The 23,492-nt window shown below is 39.5% G+C and overlaps 1 protein-coding gene across 1 annotated transcript in view; it reads right to left on the bottom strand.

The window, feature by feature from the left end:
• The window catches only part of LOC119739554 (WD repeat-containing protein 89-like), a 46,204-nt gene that overhangs the window by 14,922 nt on the left and 7,790 nt on the right, over positions 1-23,492 (bottom strand). Inside the window, exons 2-6 of the mRNA XM_038214536.1 lie at positions 22,806-23,023; positions 17,042-17,142; positions 14,735-14,819; positions 10,718-10,767; positions 6,851-6,953 (exon numbers count right to left, since the gene is read on the bottom strand). Of these exons, the coding sequence (XP_038070464.1) occupies positions 6,851-6,953; positions 10,718-10,767; positions 14,735-14,819; positions 17,042-17,142; positions 22,806-22,918 (452 nt within the window). The 5' untranslated portion in view covers positions 22,919-23,023. The remainder of the gene's footprint in view (positions 1-6,850; positions 6,954-10,717; positions 10,768-14,734; positions 14,820-17,041; positions 17,143-22,805; positions 23,024-23,492) is intronic.

Below are 23,492 nucleotides of genomic sequence, written 5' to 3'. Positions count from 1 at the left end.
ACCACTGATAAAAATAGTTGAAAACAGCTGGAAAAAAGGCGTAAAAAAGCTGCAATTTGGAAAACTCCTATACTTTTGTACACAGCAAGTGAGAGGAAAAAAGCTGAAATCCAGAACAAAAAAAGCTGAAATCAGCTGTAAAGCTGAGATTTTACACCCCTGATATAGAGCTGTTTAGCAGACAATATTTAAGCAAATTTGATGCACTGAGAAATGATAGGCGCTCTGGCAAAATGAAACAGAACTTTAATAAAATAAAATAAAAAACACCTCAATTCGTTTTTTTTTTTTTCTCCATTTTTTCTGCACTACAGCTTGTGTCCAGTTCCGTCTCAGTTTGTCCGAACGGCTCATAAATATCCGACGCGAACCAGTCAAAACTATATGCATCACGTGGCATTTTAACTGGTTACATGTTGTTTTGGTAATATAATTTCTTTCCATTTGAACTTTCTGTCCTTAGCAGTTGAATGGCGTTGGATCCTGGAAGGCAGGCAATCTAAAATTGATAGAATCTGGAAGGAGATCCAGCAGGTTCTGGCGCAAATTAAACCTCAGCACAGACCCCGGAATTTGTGCAGCACTTCGGGCGCTACGACTGCAGCAACACCGAAAATCCATTATTCAAATTTGACTCGCCGGAGCTCAATTCAGGAAGGCAACAGGCTGAATCCAAGGGACTATTCAGGCATAAAGCCGGGACACAGATGATTAGAACCCAGAGGGGGAACGTCGATACAAACCAAGTTGGTTAAGGTCGGCAAGACTGTCCTTATGAGAGCAGGCAAAGAAATATGAGAAGAGATTCAGAAAAGTGTAAGGCGTTCATGCTGAATTTGCGTGAAAATTGGCCTTTGAGTGGCCTTGGCCTTGTGTTTGGGTGGTGTGAGTATTAACGTTCGTCGCCTGTTTCACCAATGCGCTTTTTCCTTATGAGTTTAACTTTGTTTTAACATTATTAAATAATATGTAATGTGTGCAGGGCCCCAATGGTGACCAGTTTTAAACTGTATTAGGCATACATGTACCCTGAGTAAAAAAAATGGACTAAACAAATAAAATACCCAAAAAAAGGATATATAGAAATGCCTCCTTTCTATATCCCTGGTCTTTTTGACATGAAATACACGACATCGCCAAAATCCTAAACCTCACTTTGCAGTACCTTGATGAAATGAATGCACGGCACAGTACTATTAGTGTTCAAGTGGAAACTTCTTTAAAGCTGATTCTGTACTTCCCTTGAGGCATTACGACTTCCTTTATATCACTCTTCTGCCTGACATGACCCATGCATCTGACATACCGTACCACCTGTTCTTCTGCGACTCTTGGCTAGTTCAAACAGGCAGCAGGTACTTAATTAATTACACTACACTCCTCATCGATTGCTCCGACTGATACAATTGTAGTCAATTGTTAGTCTCTGAGAGTTCCAAACCGGCTTTAGAAATATTTGTCATTGCTGTGTATGTATACAGTTCCCCCCCCCCCAATAATGTCACTTTTACTAGAAATAAATCGTTATTCCTGCCAGAGTTGTATAACCTGAGTACAGGACTCAAACTTGAGTTTGTCTTGACTTGCAATTCGGTGACTCAGATTTCAGTCGCATTCACAAAATACTCAGATACGGACTCAACTATCGTGACTCAGACTCGACAATGAAGACTCCTGACTCGTGAGTGACATATTCTTCACCTGTAACATTTTTTAAAATAATTTTTAAAACAACAGGCAGATTGAAACCATGGAGGACAAGCTAAAATTGTAGTCCATGGCCGCCTGCTCTGAAAAAGGAATTTTACCAAAACGAAAATATTTGTTCATGTTTGTTATTCACATCTAATTTGAAATGGAAAAAAATAGCAAATTTTCAAAATGTATTGTTCTTATTCTGATCCCTAACTAGTGGCTGTTGACCAATGACTTGGTCCCCTGCCTTTTGACTTGAGTTTTCGTCAGCGAGCCAACCGTTTCAGGCCTTGAAATCCCATCTGAAACAACCATGACTATAATTTAAGCATACACATAAAGGCAACTTGTAGATTAACGCAACCACAGACAAAAAAAACTTGTCTTCGGGGACACATTTAAGCCATTAAAACCATCAAGTTACAATTTCCCCAAAGGCATCCAGGTCCGCAGACAAACTAAACCGATTTTTAAAAAATGAACAGATTGGTCCCGGGAGATAGATTAAGTTCACACCTCGTGGGTATTTGTATTCCATTTCCAGCCAGCAAATCAACGCAACTGTCGCATTATTCAAGACTTGCGATTTGAACGGCACGTTACGCATCCCAAGGCAATTCCCAGAATGTCTCTCGAGCTTCGGATACTTCAGCCTTCGCCTCGAGTCTGAACCGACCAGAATCCAATTAAATGAATAAAGAGAAGCTTCCAATAAAGAGAAGCTTCTAATAAAGAGAAGTTTCTTGATTGGAACTCTTCCCGCAAGGCACACACTTAACCTTATTCTCAGGTTTCCTGATGGATTTATTTTTGGTTTTATAAGTGTTCCTCTTATTCAGCAAGAGTCAGGCTTAATCAACACCTCACTGTAATTATGACAAGTGAACACAGACAGGCAGTTCAAGTAGAACGCTGTGCGTCATGAGCAATTCAAATCAACCTTAGGCTAAAGTACTTCTGACTGACACGCAACGACAATGAAAAAAAAATGTAAAACCTCAAGCCATTGCAATCTGTTTGGAAAAAACTTGTAAATTCGAGGAAAAAATTGAAACAAGACAGCTGAACTAAACTATAGAGAACAGTTACACGACCTATCCGGGTCACTACCTCAGCTCAAAAACAGGCATGAGAATGACTTTTAATGAAAAAAAAACAGGAAACTTGTGCAAAATGGAAAAAAAAGATGTGAAATCAGGCAAAAAGCCCCAAAACAGGCTCAAAACAAATAAAAACGCAGACAGGGCAACAAGAAAAAAACACAGGAATTCCTGTTTAAACAGGAAGATTCTCAAGCCTGCAAAAAAAAGGCAGCGGGAACGGACCAGTGTCTGCAGAGGTGTTGCGATCGTGCCTTCTATTTTTCTGTTGATCACCGTAGTACGGAGTAGGGGAGTTCTAATTACCCCTATTGTTGTTGCAATGCTGAAGGATTTTCCTGATGGCCAAGTTGTACGCGTAGTCGAGTCCTTACAAATTTAAAGGTCAATCATCGGTCTCCAGTCACGTCACGAGCTACAAGCTACGTACTCAAATGAACTTTGTAAAAGGCTTTCTGTTGTCATTGTTCATCTCATCTTATTTTGCAGCCTTGCTTAAAAGTGATTTGACTAGCGATTGACTTGTGATTGACTTGTGACTGACCTGTGATTGACTTGTGATTTGACTAGCAATTGACTTGTGATTGACTTGTGATTTGTCTAGTGATTTGACTTGTCATTTGATTTGTGATTGACTAGCGATTGACTTGTGATTTGACTTGTGATTTGCCACTTGTTATCGACTTCACTACAGCTCAGTGACTCGTGAAGAATAGTCGCAATCGGTTCGCAAACTTTGAAATCATGCCAGTGAGACAAGTCTGACCACCGAAAATAAAACCTGAAAATAATTGTAGACTAAGGACTAAACTTCAACACAGCAGACAGTGCCTAAGGAACGCTAGAGGGCTGGACAAATACGAGGAGAAGCAATCATATTTCATTAGATTTCAGCACGCAGCTGCCCATCTGTTGATCGATGTGTAAGCTGCAACATTCAGGCTCCGGCGTTCTACTAATCTCCCACAGGGAAGAATTTGAAGAAAAACATTCAACATGAGCAGAATTTTTTTTTTTACATTTTGGTAATCAGATATGCAAAGCAACAAACAAGCAGGTGATACTTGGCATTCTCAACTTTCAATTAATTACTTCCAAGTTTCCATTAATTTTCACGTTTCAATTTCATTTTGTTCTCTTTGACAGAGGATCTGTTCGGCTGCCTGGGGGGCTTAAGACAGGAAAGAAAATCCTTCCCAGCAAAGTCTGGCTTCAGTTCGTGTCACAGGTGGATGCCAAAAATGGACACACAAAAAATGCACACATCCTTCAATCAATGCTTCCCATGAAGGCATTGTGATACTGCTGTCTACTTTATGTTTCTTAGGCCCGTTTTTCAGATGTTGTGCTTATGCCGTGTCGAATATAAATCAACTTCTTATTTTCCTATTCAACACGGCAAAAGCACCAAGTCTGAAACCAATTTGGCTCGGCAGTTGGTTTCGGCTCGGCAGAAAACTTTAGCTCGACAGGGCCTGCCGTGGTTATCCATTTAGTATAGCAGTAGCACGGTGCGGTTTTAAACGTTGTGCTACATTGTACTGCCGAGCCGAATATAATTTCAATATGAAGTTGGCCCTGAACATCGTTCAGAATTAGGAATGCACATTCTCAACGTGTGTGCAAGTAATTAGAAATACATGTAATCAACAAACTAACGCATCAACAAATATGGCGATCTTACGACAATTGGTATGAGCAAAACGGGGATTTATAAGCGATTTGGACACACCGTCTCCTGTTATTAAAGACATCTGTTCTTAACCACTACGGCATGGACTGATGGAAAGTCCCCTACTGATGGAAAGTCCCCTTGCCAGTATTCTTTGATTCAAAGGCTGCTCATATGTCAACTTGCAAAAAGAGCCGTTTGTGAATTTTGATGTCTTCAGCAACCATTGCAATGCACCTTAATATGTAACATGAGTGGCGTTGGGGATGGGTGGTGGAGTTGGAGTGCGACAGAGAAATCTACATTTGAGTATCAAGTGTCGCCAAAATTTGAAGAAAAAAAAAGTCCAATAGTATGTGACAAGAAAAAGTAAAAATCACTTCACAGTGTTTATCCAGTCTGTATGTTAACTGCCATTAGTGGATAACAAAAATAGAAAACCAATTATTGTCGTAAGAAGGTTCTAGATATGCAATATGAAATAAACAAATTGTATTTAGATGTTTATTACTTCGTACCACTAGAAGTAAGAAAAACAAGAAAATGAATACTCCAGCATGTTATCCTTTTACCTTCCTTAGGGCCAAACCAATATCATCCTCAGAAACCTCAATCATGTCCCCTTCTTGTCATCTTCTTGTCATCAAGTTCCCTCTCTCCCTCCATGTTTGGCCTAAATTTTCCTCGGTTTTCCTCGTAGTGATTCAATTCTCTCTCTCTTTCAATTAGACTGTGTCATCAGGTTTGTCCGATGTGTTGTCGCGCACGGAGGCAGAAAGGCGATCGTGATTACGACGGCGCATACTTTCCACTACTCTCTGGGGTGTACAGCGAACGAACGAGCCTCCCTCAATCTAAGTGCATATTATGTCAGCCGCACTGTATCCTCAGGCCCATCAAGAGTACCCTTGTACCTCAGCCGCTTGACAAAAAAATACTGCATTGTGGAGCGGGGTTTCAAAGGAATTGGCTTTTCGAGAAGAGGAAAAATAGCTTCAAGATCTGCAGTTCTCCGCAATCCTGATCAATTTTAGAAAGACATGAATTTGATACGGAATATTACAGACACTGTCTTGTGTTGGTTATGAAAATGCATTCTTGCCTCATAATGAAGACAAACTTGTGCCCATTAGGCCAAAAAAAAAAATTACATGGTCTCTGGTCAGTGCGCGCGTCGATTTTAATCATGTGCGTCAACCTTTTTTTTTTTCAAATTAACACGGAAGCTACAACAGCGCCCTCTATTGCCGCGCCTCCTCAAATTTTTGTACCAAGGAGCACCAAGGAATGGGGAAATTGCACCAAGGCAAATGATAAAGGGCACCAAGCCAATTTATGGAGGACACCAATGTATAATTAGGACACAAAAAAGCAAAATAGTATCCACCTTGTCTGTACAAAACAAGCTTGAAAGAAAAAAATCGCTTTGCCGCATCAATTCCGGAACTTCGGTCTGACCAGAGGACCGACTATTTGGGGGGGGGGGGGGCCTTATACAGTATGATTACGTGTAAGTTCACATACATGTACATCAGGTACCGGTTTATCTATCAAGAAAGAATTTTGTTTGATGATACAAACTAGGCGATATATAAACGGATGTGGGTTCAACATCATATTGAGGTCATTAAGTCGTTCACAATTCATGGTAACACATACTTACTAGTTCACTTTTAAACTTCCCAAGAAAGGGTTGTGTTGTCCACTATACATTGTATTCCAGCAGACTTAAATACTTAACAATGATTGGTCAATCCATGACAAAAACAATGAGATGTCATCCATAAACATGCATCAGTGAAGATGGTCATTACGGTTCAGTTTATCAAACGTACATCATACTTCATGCTCAACAGTCAACACTTTCCCTCAGCTCCCAATTTCATTGCATAACAAACCACTCTACATTTCAAAACCAATTTGAAAGCGGAAACCTCACATCATTAACAAGCCCAATGATTCATCATGACAAGCACAGAGTGGAGCTCAAGAATGCACATCACATCAAAGATGTCACTTCATTTGCAGCCTTTCTTCAAACCCACAGGTAAATCATGGTCTTGTTATTTGACAGTTACGTTAAAGGTTCATCCTCCAAAAACATGGATGCATTGTCTACTAAAACATAATATTTTGTTCAATCTCTCCCTCTCTCTCATTTAACATGGGGATAAACTGCTAACGCAAAAACTAAAGCCTTCCACAACAGACATCGTAAGATATGTTGATCCGAACTCTGTTCAAATAGATTCAATTATTAACACAACATATAAAAACACGGGTACACATTAACATGGTATCAGAATAACAAACAAACAGACTTCAGACATCTCAGGGAAGGACCAACCAACAAAAAAGACAGAAGATTGACAGAGAGACTCACCAGAATATCAAATAGGCATCGTCTCCCTGGGCCTGAGTCCCGGCACAGATAATGGAGTCATTACAGCTGACGTCAAAACTGGTGAACATGTTGCCTTGGATACCTGTGACGGGGGCGGGGTGAGGGGCAAAAAGGGGGCGGGCAGGGGACAGAAAGGGAAAGGAGAGAGGGATAAAGAAACACACCCATTTTATTGAGGGATTTTCTTTGCAATTGACCCTTACTTGCCAATCCACAGGTTGGCAACCTCTGGAAGATCAAAGTTGCAAAATATATAGAATATAGTTTTAATGTTTCCACAAAAATCACAACCAATTTCTCTCACTGTTCAAATTTAAAAAACTTTCACTATTCAAATTTCTTTTTAGATCAATCTAACATTTCTAAAGATTCTGTTTCAGTCATTATGTTTTCGTTACTGTTTAAACTCTAAAGTGATTTTGTCACGCCTATTCTTTTAATTGGTCAGTTTTAATTGGACCATTAAACATCCATGTGGTAATGTACATGTAGCTAAACCATCTTTAAATATATTTTTTAATTGTTCACAAATGAACATGTAAAATGTTCTTACATGTATATGAATAAATAAACTAAATTAAATAAAATAAATGTCCGCTATTAAATAACTGTTACGGAACTAAGCAAACCCTCACGTCATGTCAACTTGTGTAAGCGCAAATTGACATGCTGTCTGTGGCTGATTACACAGTGCTGAAAATAACAAATTTCTTTTCTTTTTTTTCCCTTTCAACCCCTGTAACATGAGATACAAATTCAATCACTTGGGGACTAAGATTGAAAGCTCATTTGTCTACAGGAAGCAATCAGGCATAAAACGACCTACAGACGGGGTGAACGACTTGCCAGTAACTGGCAAAAAAGAAAGATGTTCCATGACAAGATATTTTTATATAGTAGTGCAGAAAAAAAATTCGCTTGGATTGATAGCAACTGAATGACACAAAGGAAAGAAAATAAGTGCGGAATTGAAATGCTCAGCAGTGGTGATACATTGTATGTAAAGAGAAAACTTTTACAAACATGGCATCTTGTTTTTATTTGGTTTTTTTTACCAAGACTTTTTTGTTTTTCGTATCTTGAGAATATATACATATAGTTTCTTAATTAGGATGTTGTCACACATGTGACAATCAAGACAGTTACATGTACATGTAACCGGTTCATTCAGAATGCGTTGTACATGTACTTCAGCAGTGGTGACAAAATATTAAAAGAAATCTTTGCAAAAACATGTTTTTGTTTTCTGTTTTGTTTTGTTTAGCATTTTTTTTTAACAGTGCTGCTTTCTTGTTTTCAAATCTTGAGAAATATTGAAACAAAAAAGTCCCCTGGTTTCTGAATTTGTGTGCTGTCACCACGTCCATGCCCGATCCATCTTTGGGCAACGGAGGTGTTAAGATCAATCATGGCGTGTCTTTGATTCATCAGTTTAATCTTCAGTGCCGAATCGCGGTCACGACACCGATAAAGGACTCCACACTGAGGGATCACTTGCAACTTCCAAAAAACATGCCCAGAAGAAACCATTGCTAGTCATTTGAGAGAAACTAATTATTGCAGGATTTTTTTTTTTCATTACGTGTGTGCAGTAAAACACCTTTTTAAAATGTTTTTTTTTTACATGCACTCAACTGGCCGTGAATTCAGTGTCCAATTGAATAAAGTATCCCATGTTGGAATGTGAATACCATTTTCTACACCTTGGGCAGCATACATTAATTGGGTTATCAACAAAACTGTAATAAAAGTAAATACATGTACATGTGACATGTGATATACAAAAAGTACATGTACATCCACAGATTAGTAACTGTTTTCTTTAAAAAGTCAATTAATGACTTAAACAGTTAATTTTTCTTATATTCAAGCATTATATTTTGTGTGATGAACACGCTCCTTGAATTGGTAATTCTGCTTAAGATATCTGCCGAGTTACATGTAACACCTTGGCTTATGGATCATTATGATTTGACGTCAGTCATATTTGAAATAGATACTGTTATCTGATAGGACTATGGCTATTCAGCATAGCACATCAATGGCAAAACACCAAAGCCACAGCCAACAATGCCTGATTCAGACGTGGGTGTTTGATGTGGAAGAGAACGGAAATGGTCTTGAGCCATCAAGAAGAGGGGAAAAAAATGATTTCAGCCGCTAAATGCCAGGGGACCAATCAATGTCACAGAGAAATGGCGTCGCAGACAGGAAATGCAGACACCCCCAGGGAAGAATCTTGTGCATGTATATATGTGGACAATTTGCTGTCTGGAGCACGAATCACGAAGCCAGGCATGGATCGAGACTAGAGTCGGCTGTTGAACTCTGAACCTTGAACTCCCAATAAATCCGAATGGGAAGTTCTGTACATGATGTTGAACTCTGAACCTTGAACTCCCAATAAATCCGAATGGGAAGTTCGGTACATCATGCATTTTGAATACAGAGGTACCGGTAGAATGGAAAAGAATTTACATTGACTTTGATGTCAAAGGCTAGACTCTGTCTCAGTTATTTTTTGTTCCATCTACTCAGTGAGTTAAGTTTGAGAGAGAGAATATTTGCTCACAAACAAGGAATTCTGTTTGGTAGTTATGCCGTTTCATGGAATTGCTTGCAAATTTGCTGTCAATTTGTTGTCAATTTGTTGTACGCAATACATAACCCAGTGTAGCAAGATTTCAGATGTTACGCTACCCCTAAACTCCCCTTGCCCAATGCTTCCCTTGTTTTCACAGTGAATCTGCTCCTAGTTTTTATCTTTGATCGTGAGCATACATTTAAAAAAAAATATTCTCCACTGAATCATATGATAGAAATTAAACTGTTCCTGTCTCATCTTGAATCACCAATGTTTACGTTTTCCGCTCGTCGCCCCCTCACTGCTACATCATCATCACCCCTCCCTCCCCCGCATCAGAACTGTGACTAAAAGTGACGGAACGGGGCAAAAGTTGTTTTAGCTGCGACCCGATCAATGACATCACGCCGTGTCCGAAGAACAGTCAGCCAGTTCCAAAAAGACAAGAAAGTAGTAAAAGATGAAATAAGCAAGAACAGACTTTGGTCAGCCTTGAGGACATGTCATTGCTTCGGGAGATTTTTCTCGCACCAAAAATCGATCGGGGAACAGCTCACGTGGAAAGACTCCAGCTAGGCAGTTTTTTTTTTCCTTGCTTTATGTTGTGTGACGCTGCTCAGTAATGTAATTTACGATTGCCGGGTGATGGTTGGCGACAACATTTCCCACTTCTCTCTTGCCGCGACGACAGCGGGGCATCGCATTTGAACGCAATTCCCGGATCTGACGCAGCCCGACGGTGAGATGAGTCGTAGCAAATTTCACCGTTGATACTTGTACGCCGCTGTACTTAATGAATAATGACAAATGCAATCCAAAGCTTTTCAGACGACAAACAAACTGCCCCGCTGATGTATCGCCAATTTTTTTCTTCTTTGGATCAAATATTTACAGAGATATCATCAGCCACTGTAAAATGATGATGAATGAGGAAAGTATAGGAAGTCTGCAATTTTTACAGCTCTTTATATTTACCTCTGTAATTGAGCTGTCGCCAGCGTAATTTGTCAACAGTTTCTGTTCATTTCTAGTCATTCATACACCTCTGACTGTATTCATTTGTATTTGACTGTATTTACTTGGATGCTTTTGGTATTTTCAAATCTTAAGAGTGATTATTTTTCTTCTCTGACTGTAAAACACCTCTACGAAAACTGCTTATTTACAGGAATTTTATCATTTTAGCAGGTTAGTCTTCAACTTGGTTTTTCCTTGACGTCCTAATATATCCAGTTTCTCATGACATAATTACATGTACCTACCTGTGTACACCTGTGATGCCCTCGTTCTTTTTGTCCGCATATCCCAGCACCTGTAGATAATCAATCAAAATGGACGTTATTCAAATGCGATTTTTATCCATCTCATCTATCAAACATGAGCTTGGGAATACAACAACAATTCAGTAAAGTTCTACAGTTGTTTAGTTAATAGAGTTGTATACTCCGCGGGGAGCTAAGATGAATGTTTTCAGAGGCTCGGTGAGCAGGGGTAATAGTAATGATGTACCATGCCATGACCACCTATTCGGTGGAAATTTGCTTTTTAATACAAATTCATATTACTGTTATTAGGCAAAAAAAAAAATAAGTCGGTCTCTGGTCAGCGCGCACGTCGATCTTTTTTTTCCCAAAATGTTCCGCGGTAGCTCCAACAGCGCCCTCTATTTCCGCACCTCCTCAAGTTTTTTTACCAAAGAGCACCAAGGAATGGGAAATTGCACCAAGGCAAATGATCGAGAGCACCAAGGCAAATTATGGAGGACACCAATGTACATGAGGACACCAAAAAAAGCAAAATAGTACCCCACCTTGTCTGTACAATCCAAGCTTGAAGGAAAAAAGAAAAAAAAAAAAAAAAAAAGCCGCGTCCCCGCGTCAATTCCGGAACTTTGGTCTGACCAGAGACCAAATATTTTTTTTTTTTGGCCTTAGTTGTAATTTTTTTTTGAAAACAAACAGATGTAAGGACCACAGCATTTTCGTACAATGTATCCTAAATTTTGAAGACAAAATGCAAATTCTTGCGAAATGTCAGAACAAATATATCCGGACAGGGTCTTGTACAGCAGCTAATGTTCCATGACAGCCAGAGACGAAATACCCGCATACGCATTACCACATTTGCTGTTCAGCCGTGCATATTCCTTTCAATGCCTCGGGCTTGAATCATTAACCAACTTGCATAATTCATGAGTAGTTACAGATTTCTAGTGGCAAGGACTATGGGCTCTGTGCACAAGTACTCCTTCAAACGGCCAGAAAAGGAGAGTTGGGGGTGATCTAGACTGGTTCCCGGTCCATCCACTGCGTATTTCGAATGATCCAAAGTTATTGGTGGCGGGGATTAATCTGGGAGACCTTCGCAAGTTATATTGGCGCCAACGACGCATGATGCTCACGTGAAGACGCTGTGGCTAATAGCTTTTGGCACATTCAGGAAGTCGTGCATACATGTACTTTGCGCACGAACCAGTACAGTAAAAGTATGCACACTATGTGTGTCCTATCTACATGTACAGTGCTCTCAATAGTGATAAAAACGCGCCCTCTTTTGTTGGCGCCCAGAGCCCATACAGCCGATATGATTATACTAAAAACAAAATCAAAGATTGAACCTTCATTAGCATTAAAAACCAAACAAACAACGCCCCCCCCCCCAAAAAAAGGCAAACAAAACAAAGTAAAACCAAAAAATAGGGGGAGTGTGTGGCCTAGTGGTTAGGGTTCGTGACTCATGATCAGAGGGTCCGGGGTTCAAATCCAGCCGCTGGTCATATATTGTGTCCTTGGGCAAGGCACTTCACTCCCACTTGCCCCTCTCCGCCCAGGAGTATAAATGGGTACTGGCATTAGCTGGGGAGTAACCTGCGATGGACTAGCATCCCATCCAGGGGGAGTAGAAATATTCTCAGTCGTTTCATGCTACTAAAACCGGAGATAAACACCGGCCTGACGAGCCACATTGGCTCGGGACAGACTTTACTTTTTACTTACTTCACGTACCGATGCAACAGTACCAATATCTGAGAATTTTGTACTGTACGTTGAGATTATTCATAGAATAATGTTCAAAGAAAGAATTCAAAGTGAAGACCAAGTCTAGAGCCGCACAGTTTTATACACTCAGTAGGCTTTAAGGCACGTACACACGTACATCATGACTTATTGAGACAATAAAACTACAATTTGAAATTGCCATTAAGAAATTTTGATGTAAGCATGCGTCGAGATAATCATCTGGAGAGACCGGCAGGCACGCTCCAATATAAAATGGACCTATTTCTAGTCACTAATAGGGCCTAACACATTATTAGATCAACTCGGGGTTTAAACAAGAATGTACCAGGGACCAATTTTACGAGGCTTCATACTCAGCAAGAATGCAAATTTGTGACATCACAACGAGAATTTTGTGCTTCAAAGTAGCATAAGTTAAACAAATTTCAACTCTGGCGAATTAATTTGGTGTATTCTTTTAATTTTCATCACTTTCTAGTTTTTATTTATGTTAAACTTATTTTTATCGTTCAATGTATTTTTTTTTTATGTGTGTTCTTACAGCAAACAGGTAAATTTCCAATTTTATTTTTGAAAATGGATAAAAAAATAAAGAATAAAGATTCATAAGCATGAAAATTTCCATTTTTGGTATTGCTATATTTTTTTAGATACGCTCACTGCTCATAATCTCCATAAAGTGAATTAAAAATTGTGTGAAATTGGCCTTTTATGCAACAGAAAACTACACTGCTTTATCTAGCACAACAATATTTAAACCCACATCCCCAAAAATTTACTTTCTTGGGGGAACGGGGGGAGGGGGGGGGGGAGATACATGCCAGTGTCTTCTGCACAAATGCATACATACATGTACATGTACATGTACATGTACATGTACATGTACATGTACATGTACCTATGCATGACATAAAAGCCAACAAGGTGAAGATTCAGTATGGTCCTTCAAGACTCCATTTAACATGCAAAACAAGTTTTGCTTTAACACTTTTCGCGGTTGCACATTCCTTGGCCCTTGGAGTTCTTACACCTACACAGCCATTTCAATGTGTCAAAAACCTGTCATTCTCACGTGCAAGGTAAGTAAGAAATTAAGATTCTCAGTCAGAACCTGTGATCCCAGCTGGGAGGAGGGGGTTGTTGGAAGCCCCAGGGCCTTTTTCTCACCAAGAATTTTTTGTTTAACACCTAAGGAAAAAGAGTCACAAGGTTACGCCATGTGTCGTCCTCAGAGTCTCCCCGAAATTTATCTTCTCACCAGTCAAGGTTGTCTGTAGGCTTGAAGTCAAAATAGTCTCAGATTTTTTTTAAAAAGAAATTAAGTAATAAGGCCTTACACCTTTAGTATAACATTTTGTGAAACAACCCTGGAGAAGGATGTTTCTCAAATGTCGGCTATGGTTTCAGGTGTGAACTTTCAACGGCAGGATTTTTTTTCAGTAGTCCCCAGATTTGGAGATTTGCCTCGTAAATTAGGTCCAGTTTTTGTTAAATTAAAAAATATGAATTCCATTCATGTGAGGACACAGTTTGGAGGCAGTTGACTTGTTCAATTATTAAAGGCTTCAAAACAGCTGTCACACTGGAGACAAACCCAACCTACAGATGAAAACGAGGTTTGAAAAATGACAAATGTCTTTCCTTCAGTGATTGGCAAGTGCCGAGAGACAAAACAAAGTCCCGAAGTGATGCTGACGATGCAAGAACTTCCTTCACTGAAATTGTGAATTACGACACGAAAGTAAAGTGGTTTGGGGAAATAAAAAGCCAAATTCAAGGATGGGAATCGACGTTATCTGTTTTAGTCAGCAGCCGAAGGCCGTCACTTGGCGTCTTAGCTTTTCAGCATCACTTCAGGTGAAGCCTTGAATGACCTCAATGCACTGAGGCGTGGCAAACATTACGCGTAATCGTAAAACAAGGATTGTATTATTCAGAAGAATGTGTACATATGTATCTTGAATAAGTGATAAAAAAACCTGACAACTTGAAAATGATAACATCTTTTTCTTTGACTGTACAGATAAAATGTATGACAGACTTTACACAAAATGAAAGATATTGCGAGTTCACTCAATTTAAGATACATTTTTTCTGGATCAAGAAATGACGTCTACGTCTGTTCGAAACTGTTCTGTTCTATTTATGGGAGGGGCTTAGCAAGGATTAAGGGCGGGGATAAGGGATAAGGTTTGCATATGTTGGGCTTAATTCCTAGCTTGATCTATGTAATCTCCTTATCAATCCAGATCGACATACCTGACTGTTCCGTCTTTGGACGATGTGAAGAGATGATAAGGGTTACGATTGCCAAACCGTGCACCGGAGAGCATATCGCTGTGACCTGAAAAGATGCAAAGGTGACATCAATAGTTACGAAAAACTGCATCTGGGCAACATTATACCACAAACCTCAGCAGGTGCACACCCAATAAACTGATTCATAATTAAGTCACGCTCCTCTATTTTTAACTGAGGAAAAGAAAAATGGTAAAAAAATTAATCATGATATTTTGGTAAACTGTAATTTTGTGAACACACTAGGTAAACAATATTTTAAAAAAAAACGGATTTGAAATGACGGTGATTACATCAATTATGTTATGCAAGGCAAGCGCTGACCGGCATGATTGGAGCACCAGCAGGTGTTTCTGCAGAACCCTTGCACTATTATGGCTAATGAGTTCCTACATTGTACGGTACTCGCCAATAAGTCCCCCCCCCCCCCCCCCCATTGCTTGAATGTAATGATGTACATGTTTGTGTACATGTACATGAACCCAAGATCAATACACATGTAACTCTGTCACATTACCGAGGTACAAAAATCAATCTTTACTATTGAGCGCCTGGCACATTACTCTTTTGTATTTTCCTGCAGAAATGTTAAAGTGGCAACCGCAGAATGCCTGATTTTGAAAATGGTTCCATCTTATGCAGCCACATGCACTCAATTTAGGTCTAATTTCTGAATTAAACAAAACTTTTAAAGACATGAATAAAACAGTCAGAAACATTTTATATATTTATTTCTGATAAAAAGACCACACATTTTTGCATAAGACAAAAGTAAGAGAACATAATCTGTGCAGGTCTGCCTCCTCTAAATTGCATTTAATTGGAAACTCTTATCAACTTTAGTTCAATTTTTGAAGGGCATTTATTCCACAAATTTATAACGCCCAAGTCTACGCTATCTCAAGAACTTAAGGGAACTGTTGCTGTAATGCACTCAGCCTTGCAATTCGGGGACACACCTTTCAAAGGACAGACTTGTAAGTATCATCGTATCTCGTAAATTTAAATTTGTGCGCTGTATTGGCCGTCACGAACCTCACAAACAAAGAAACTTCAAGACAGACTGAAATGGCCTCAGCATAAAATAAAAAAATGTCCTAATTCTGGCAATTCCGCACGTCTCCACTGTGTCGCAAATGAAGCGAGACCTTCCACTTCGCTTCTTCCCTTGCACCAGTCGGAACTGCAAAGAACGTGCTTGCGGCTGGACGGCAAATTACAAACCATCCAAAACGTCAAATCAAGCAAGGCGCAAAAGCAGTAAGAGGAAACCGTGGACAATTGCTCGGGCTGGCTGAACATCATTCGTAGACGGTACGCTGCTTCCGTCAAAGATGGGTATCAGATGGTTCGGCTTCATGTAATGTAATGATATGAATTCCACGCAGATGCTTTCGCATGGCTTGAGACCCGTGGGACTTAAATTCCTCGTACAATTTACACATGTATTAATGCCCCGTATCTCTTTCCCCTTTGTTGGCTGTCAAATATCACGCATCAATGACCGCAAAGCATTTACGACGTGGGGTCTTAGCAAATATCCTTGTAATCAAACCCGCCAGGCATTGTCACGACCGTGGGCGTGATGTCGCTAGACTCTATTTCTCCAAGGGGGAGGGATTTTTGTTTGGCGAAGGCTGGCCAGAGCAGCATTTCTTCATAATTTGCGGAATGCAATTGTTCCCTGACACTAATACCCTTTATTTCCCAATGAATAAAGATTCCAAGCGAGACGGAAATTGCGATAAGAGCAACGGTGTGACCAGGCTGTTAATATGTCAAACGCTGCGGGAACGATTCTTTAAAAAGCCGCAGGGCTGCCACGGATAAAAGAACTACCGGCATAACTGCCTCTATTCCAACATCGGCTCGGAGAAAACTCAGGAAGGAAGCTCGGAGATGAAATAAAGGACTTGTGTTTCTAAGGCTTCCCCAGAGCTAGGAAGTAACCAAAATAGCTTGAAATGTCAAGCAGGTTTGTCGACCACTCGCCAACCATCGTGGCTGGGCTCTCAGGGATGCTAAAAATAAAAACTCAATTATAGCATGCATTAAAAAGCTGCATGTTCTTAAGAATAATCTGGTATAATCGTACTAGTTTCTTCAATGTTGCTTATAAATCGCCTCATTTAAAACAAGCCGGGAGCCATAGACACAGAATTTGAATGAATTTGGGTAATTATGAATCGCAAGTACATGTTCACATGGACTGTTGAGCGGAGGGAGATGGACTTAAAATTCTATCAATAAACATGTGAAGTTTCTTACCTTGGAATGTACCAATCGGTGAAAGAGTGCCCTTAGAGTAAACGTGGACGGCGCTGTCTGAACACACCGCGGCCACCAGGGGATCGCCGCGACATAGCGAACTATTCATAGGGGGAAAGAAAGGAGAGAAAAACAGTGTGTGGTGATACATATAAATTTGGGTAATTATGAATCGCAAGTACACGTTCACATCAAATCTATGGTATCTCCGTAATGACGGCAATTACCAATTATGAAATTTATACTTTTTACATACATAGTAGATTAGGTGTCAGCAGTATTCATTTAGTGATACATGATGTACGCATGTACTGTCTGTACATAAATCTGTGATACATGTACGGTACATTGTAGTTTTGTACACGTATATTACATATTTTAAATTACAAATGTAACAAAATGGTCAAGAGTCAGTGGACAAGCAACCAACTACACAGTAAGGTACAGTGTACATGTCCGTCAAATGAAACTTAGTGGAAAACCTAAAGAGTGGAATAAATTTCTCAGAAAACAAAACAGTGAATATTATTTAAAATGCATTATATGCATTAAAGTTTTCTGTTGTTTTTATGAGTAATATTGTTGCAAATGTACAGTGTATTGTTCATGTGTCATAAACATGTATGCAAGTACACAACTACATGTACCTGTATATATGTGCCTGTATTGCACAGGTGAAGGTTAACTCCAAATTATTCAAAAACTTTTCAAAAATCCAGTTTCTAATATGCTTGCTTTGATATGTAGACTAAAGACTGTATACATGTATGACCCTATTGCTTACAATTTTGAAGAATTGCCAAGAATGTTACAATTGTTTACTGCACAATATTTAATTTTGTTTAAGGCAGGAGAACCGAATGCTCCATACAAGGCATCTACATTTGCCTGTACACTGTAGAATGTTAATGGTATACATGTACATGTATACCTGATCTATCCTTAGGTCCGCACAGGCAAAATGAACAGTGAATCTGAATACGTTTTAATTTCCTGTTGCACCCAAGGATCCACTCCAAAGGAACTGCCAATTACAGAATTGGTCGGATAATCAACAGTCATCAATATACTGCCATGACGCCAAGTGGAAAGTAAATTTGTCGAGAGCAGCTTGGCCAGCGCCAACAGTTAATGAGAAGGATAGTACGAGAGAGGCAGTTGCATGGCAAGATACACCAGTGTTTCCATGCCGACCGTCAGGCATATTTTTTTTGGCTGAAGGTCTTTTCCCCCGAGAACAATTTAGTGTATGATTAGATACATTTACCCATACCGTGTATTTCTGCGCGCATCACTTTCATGTGCACCAAGTTACAATTAATAATAACATTGACTTCATTGTATAATGGACAATTTTGGGTGTTTTTTTCCCCAAAAAGGGGCCTCATTCCTTCACATTACAGTTCTTGTGCCTCCCCAAAACAGAATGCTGGAGTTTCCAACCCCACTATGAAAAAAATTGTAGCTACTCCTATGTTTGTTATTTTTACGAAGACAATTTTACTTCTGGCATTTGGAAAAGGGTAAAATATTCTGAAATTAATGACTGAAGCTATAAAATAACTAAAGATTGTTGCATTACGGTTTCTTGTCGTCAGAACTCGCCAAATCACAAAATGCTGTTTCGCAGAATTCATTGTGATGCTCATTTTCCCCCTAAATTTGATACATTTGTTTATTGACAAAACGAGCTCAGACAGGCAAAACACAGACAAGAATAGGTACCGGTAGGCCTATATGTACATGTAGGCAACATGACATTTTTGGCTCTGCAAATCTGTTTACTTTGCAGAAAGGGAAATGTACCCCGAGCAAAAATCAAAAGTACGGTCAACATCCATCATCACAGAACACAAAAAATATCCCATAATCCTTCAATTACTGGCCGAAAAAAAATTAAAAAGTCTTATCCGAGATCTTTCACTATTTCTCTATCTCTCTCAGTGACGGAGGACATTTCCAGGAGGAGGGGAGAAAGTGAAGAGGGTCACATATTAGAAGGGGTCGGTCAGCCAAGACGGAACCAAACCACGTCAATCCTACTCAGCCTCCGAGGAGAACAGCAAAAAATTCTGTAATACGAGCATGGGTGATGAGAGATCGATGGTAGATAAGACCGACTGTGCCCTAAATCCTGCCTGCCTGACACGCGCAACACGGAGCAGCCTTAATCTGCAATCTAGAACGTATTGATCGGACGACGTGTGTGATGCAAAGAGTGACTCATGGTTAGTGTGGAAATCGCAACGCTCAGTGAATGTGCTGGTGACACTTTTGATGCAGACAAAGTCGATGAAATGTTTTAACGATCAATACCAAAGCCTTTAAAATGAGTCAATTTTTTATTCACATGCGTGTGAAGTTTACATACTTTGTGTTTATAAACAGTAATGTTGTACAGAAAGTATTCTGTGCACGTACATGTAGTTAAAAACAAATACTTAAGTTTAAGTGCACCCTAAATCTGGTCTTATTGAGCCTGATTGCAGTAAACGGAGAATGCTCGTAAGTGAAACTGACAGAGCACTTTCGCAAATTAGTGATTTCCATTTGAACATCTATCTGTATTCCGCTCTCAAATCATTGCCAAAGTAGCTCTGGGGCACCAAGGTTACTCAGGGAGAGCTATTTTCTCTCGCGCACCATTCTATTTTTAAAATTCCCAGCCTACAGACTACAGAGAGGCCTAAAATACTTTGCATTGCTTTGGGAATACTGCCTGAAACTGGACAACGCGTTTCGGAAAATGCTTCTACATGTAGGCTGTCCATTTTTCCGTCTTTGGTTTTTTTTTGGGGGGGGGGGATCTTTGGAAGCAAAAGAAGAGACAGTTCCTATTTTTTAGAGGCATTTATTGCATGCTCCTCCAGGGATACTGGGACATTTGAAGGTTTTTCTGCAATCTGCAGCACTTAAGAGAGATGGGGAATTGAAGATTTAACACACTCCGAAAATGGACTTGGTGTAATGTCTTGAAGACATCACATTTCATTACGTGCACTTTCAAGACAAGCAAACAGTGTTTCTTCGTTTTTGAAGACCACACTGAAATTTCTTCACATCCTCTTGAAATTTATCTCCACTAATAATTATCCCTCTCTCTCCTTTCCCCCCAAAAATTTAAAATCAAACAGATCTTGACGCCCAAGATTATCATAAGCACCTGCATCTGAACCTGTATGCACTTTCCAGTTGATGTCAAAACTGGTTGAATTTGGCTGTTTGATGAAAATAGCCAACAGTGTACATGGTGTAAGGGCAAGCGCAATTATCTATAAGGCTTGAAAGTATAAATTGATTTGTACAGCCACTTTGCTCACACTGCATGGGCGCGTACTGCCTCCAGTAAAATGTCACGTAGGCAGGACGCTAAATTGCATCCCCTAGGCATTATTTGGTGATTCCTTCCTTTCCGAAAACGGTCCGATTTCATGGCCTTTTCCTGCAGAAATTGTCTCTTTTGCAATCAATCATCGTGTTTCGGGGGCCGAATAGAATAAATTCAGCCTTGGCAACCAGGCTTGTTATTAGAGAGACTACTGGGCCAAATTTCACGGGAGCTGCTAAACAGAAAATATCGCTTAGCTGTCTTACTTGCTAAGGGAAAAACAGCCGGGGACCAATCACAAGAAATATCACAATGCATGGCATTTTGGCTGGTGACCAGTTTTTGTTAAGCGAATATTTTTTATTGCTTAGCAGATCAAAGAAACCCATTCCATGGCGTTGCTTAAAAGTTAGCAGACAAGTTGTGCTACTTATAGCAGAAATGCAAGATCATTTGCAGCTATCAAAACAAATAAAAGACGTAATTATAGTTAAAAAGCTTACTTGATTTAAAGACAGTAATGACACTAAACTACCTGTGAAATTATTCCTTCTGGCATGCTGTCATTTTGAAGAAAACAATAAAAGAAGGCCATTTCCAAAGATGCGTCAAGTGACGCATTTTTTTAAATTTCCGTTAGTTCCGGTTGTTGGTTTGCAAATCCGTGAATGGGTGTGCGCAAGCGTTGACATGACGCACACGCGTGCGCGATTACTATTATTTGTCAGTTCAGTGCGTGACATCACGTAGCTGCAATTGGCTGAATGAGAACGTGTCCCGGATACTGCTTTCGGGCATAATTCAAAACATGACCCCCCAACTTTAGAATTGAAACCAAGATCCTAGAATATTGTTTGTTCTTTAATATACAGCATTCACAGAGCTAAAACAGTGGCATGTGCTAACGGCTGCGCGTGCATAGAGATTTGGATTGTTACGTCACTGATTTTAATTTAAGCAACTTTTTTCCTCTGGGGTTAAGCACGGTTTTGTTGTGCTTACATGTACATGTACACTGCTTATAAATGCTGTCCACGAAATAGACGGAGGCTAAGTAGGAATATCACATGCTTAGCAGAGCCAAGAATTTGGGCCCTGCAGGTTGTTTGCTGGTGGGAGGAAGGGGAATTAAAAATAAATCCCTTCTCTAAGGACTCAGAAAAGAAAATCTGAACCCAAAAGAAAAGGTTCGTAGGACTGGCACAAAACGCCCAGCGGTCATTTAGAGAAGGAGTACATGTACAAATCAATATTACTTGACTTTCACCTTGCAAGGTTTAAGTAATCGATTAAATTGACCTAAATTAGGAATTCACCGAAGTGAAAAAACAGTCAGGTTTTTAAAATTCTTTCAACTTAAACAGATTCCGCAGGACAAAATTTTCCACAACTTTAAAATCATGAGGTGCGGGTCATTAACTTTCAGCCGCGTTTCATTTCTTTGCCAGGGAGAACATTCCGGTTTTCAATAATGTTTTCAAGACCTTTTTGCTTCAGAAATGATCTTCATTTAGGAAATAAAAATCGAAGTAACAGTAAATTCAAATATACAGGTACAATGTACATGTACCTCTGATTTTACAATATCTGACAGACAGTAAGGCCACATGTCTAAATGCAAAGTCCCTGATTACGAACATGTATGTACATTGTACAATGTGGTTGGTTATTAATTTAAAAATAGTATGCACACACACGTCCACGTGAATCTCATCTTTGTAAGACTTCGTTTCAGAACATTTTGCAATTTGTTTGTCGCTTGAATAAGAGTCTGAATTTGTTTTTTCTGGTGTTTTTTTTCATGATTTCTGTACATAGGATTTTTGCGCAGTATCTGGCATGTACATGTATGTCTTTTCTAGGATGTACATGTATGTGAAGATTGATGTATGAAATTTTGGCGCGAAAACGGTTGCAGATTTTCAAAACATTATTGCGTACGTGTACAATGTTGAAGTCCTTGGTCAATTTCAAAATAGTAAGCACGCACCTGGACTCATGAATTTACTTGCTTTCATTGCAAGTTACAAAAGGGATAACTTTTGACGATGTACATGTATCACAATTATCATATCAGGTCTTTTCAACAGACTTGAAATCTCCAAAATAACATCAACATTTTTAAACCTTAATGTGTATGACATAAAAAGTTTAAGTCTTGTCAAAAAATTAGTTACCAAACCCGTTTGTTTTGACTTGAGATCAAACCTGAACTCCAAAATTTCTTCAGTTTTTCTAGTACATGTACATGAAGATTTTGGGGAATTTTGCACCATTTCAGAAGGTACATGTACATGTACAACCAAGTTAATATTAAAAATATAAATAAACTGAAACATGTAAGTTGGACTTCCTTACAAAAAATGCCGAGGGAGTTAAGGGTAAAAACTGATTAATAAAATGAAGAGCAATAAATAAGATGAAAATTGAACTTACTGTGATTGGGCATCAATTTCCAAGATGTATGTGTCTTGGTTGTCAGGGCCCACCGTCGTCTGTCCTCCTAGTCTGAGCTTGGTCAGAGACTCAAAGTAGTTGGACGTCGTCATCTTGGCATCGATGTACTGGCTGGCTAACAAGCTTCTACAGCCAGACGTCCGAGTGTGTGCATGCGTATGTTTCTCAGAGAAGCGAGCTTCCTCATCGATGATCAACTACAGAATGAGAGAGTTAGTGGTTAGGATCGGGTTCATTAGAGCCTCGTTGTGTGAGGAGCTGTCTCCCTATTCGTCCCCCCTTTGCTCACTGCCGCCGTCGACAGTGAGCTCATGAAGCATGTATGCGTCACTGTCCTCACAGCTCAGCGGTAATTTCAAGAGGCAGGGCCAGACGGAAAGAACAATTTGTTTGTCAGTTGTCAAAACAGGTTTTCCATAAGTTGTTATTAACTTTACATGTTATTTAACAAAATGTTGTTTTCCTAATGCATATAATATGTCTGTCTGATAAACAATGTGAAATTAACTGAAAGAAAAGGCAAAATCTGATTTTTGTTTTGCCTGCTTGTTACATTTATCCTTGCCATGTTACTTTGAGAGATGTTTTTTATAGGGGCGTAAGTGAGACATTTTATAAGGCAAACTGATGCACTTTTTGTTTTTGTTTTTGTATCATACATGTAAT

This window comes from Patiria miniata, unplaced genomic scaffold, assembly GCF_015706575.1.
Source record: "Patiria miniata isolate m_02_andy unplaced genomic scaffold, ASM1570657v1 HiC_scaffold_30, whole genome shotgun sequence".
Taxonomy (NCBI): Eukaryota; Metazoa; Echinodermata; class Asteroidea; order Valvatida; family Asterinidae; genus Patiria; species Patiria miniata.
The sequence above is the reverse complement of the archived record's forward strand: the minus strand, read 5'-3'. Positions and strand labels throughout refer to the sequence as shown.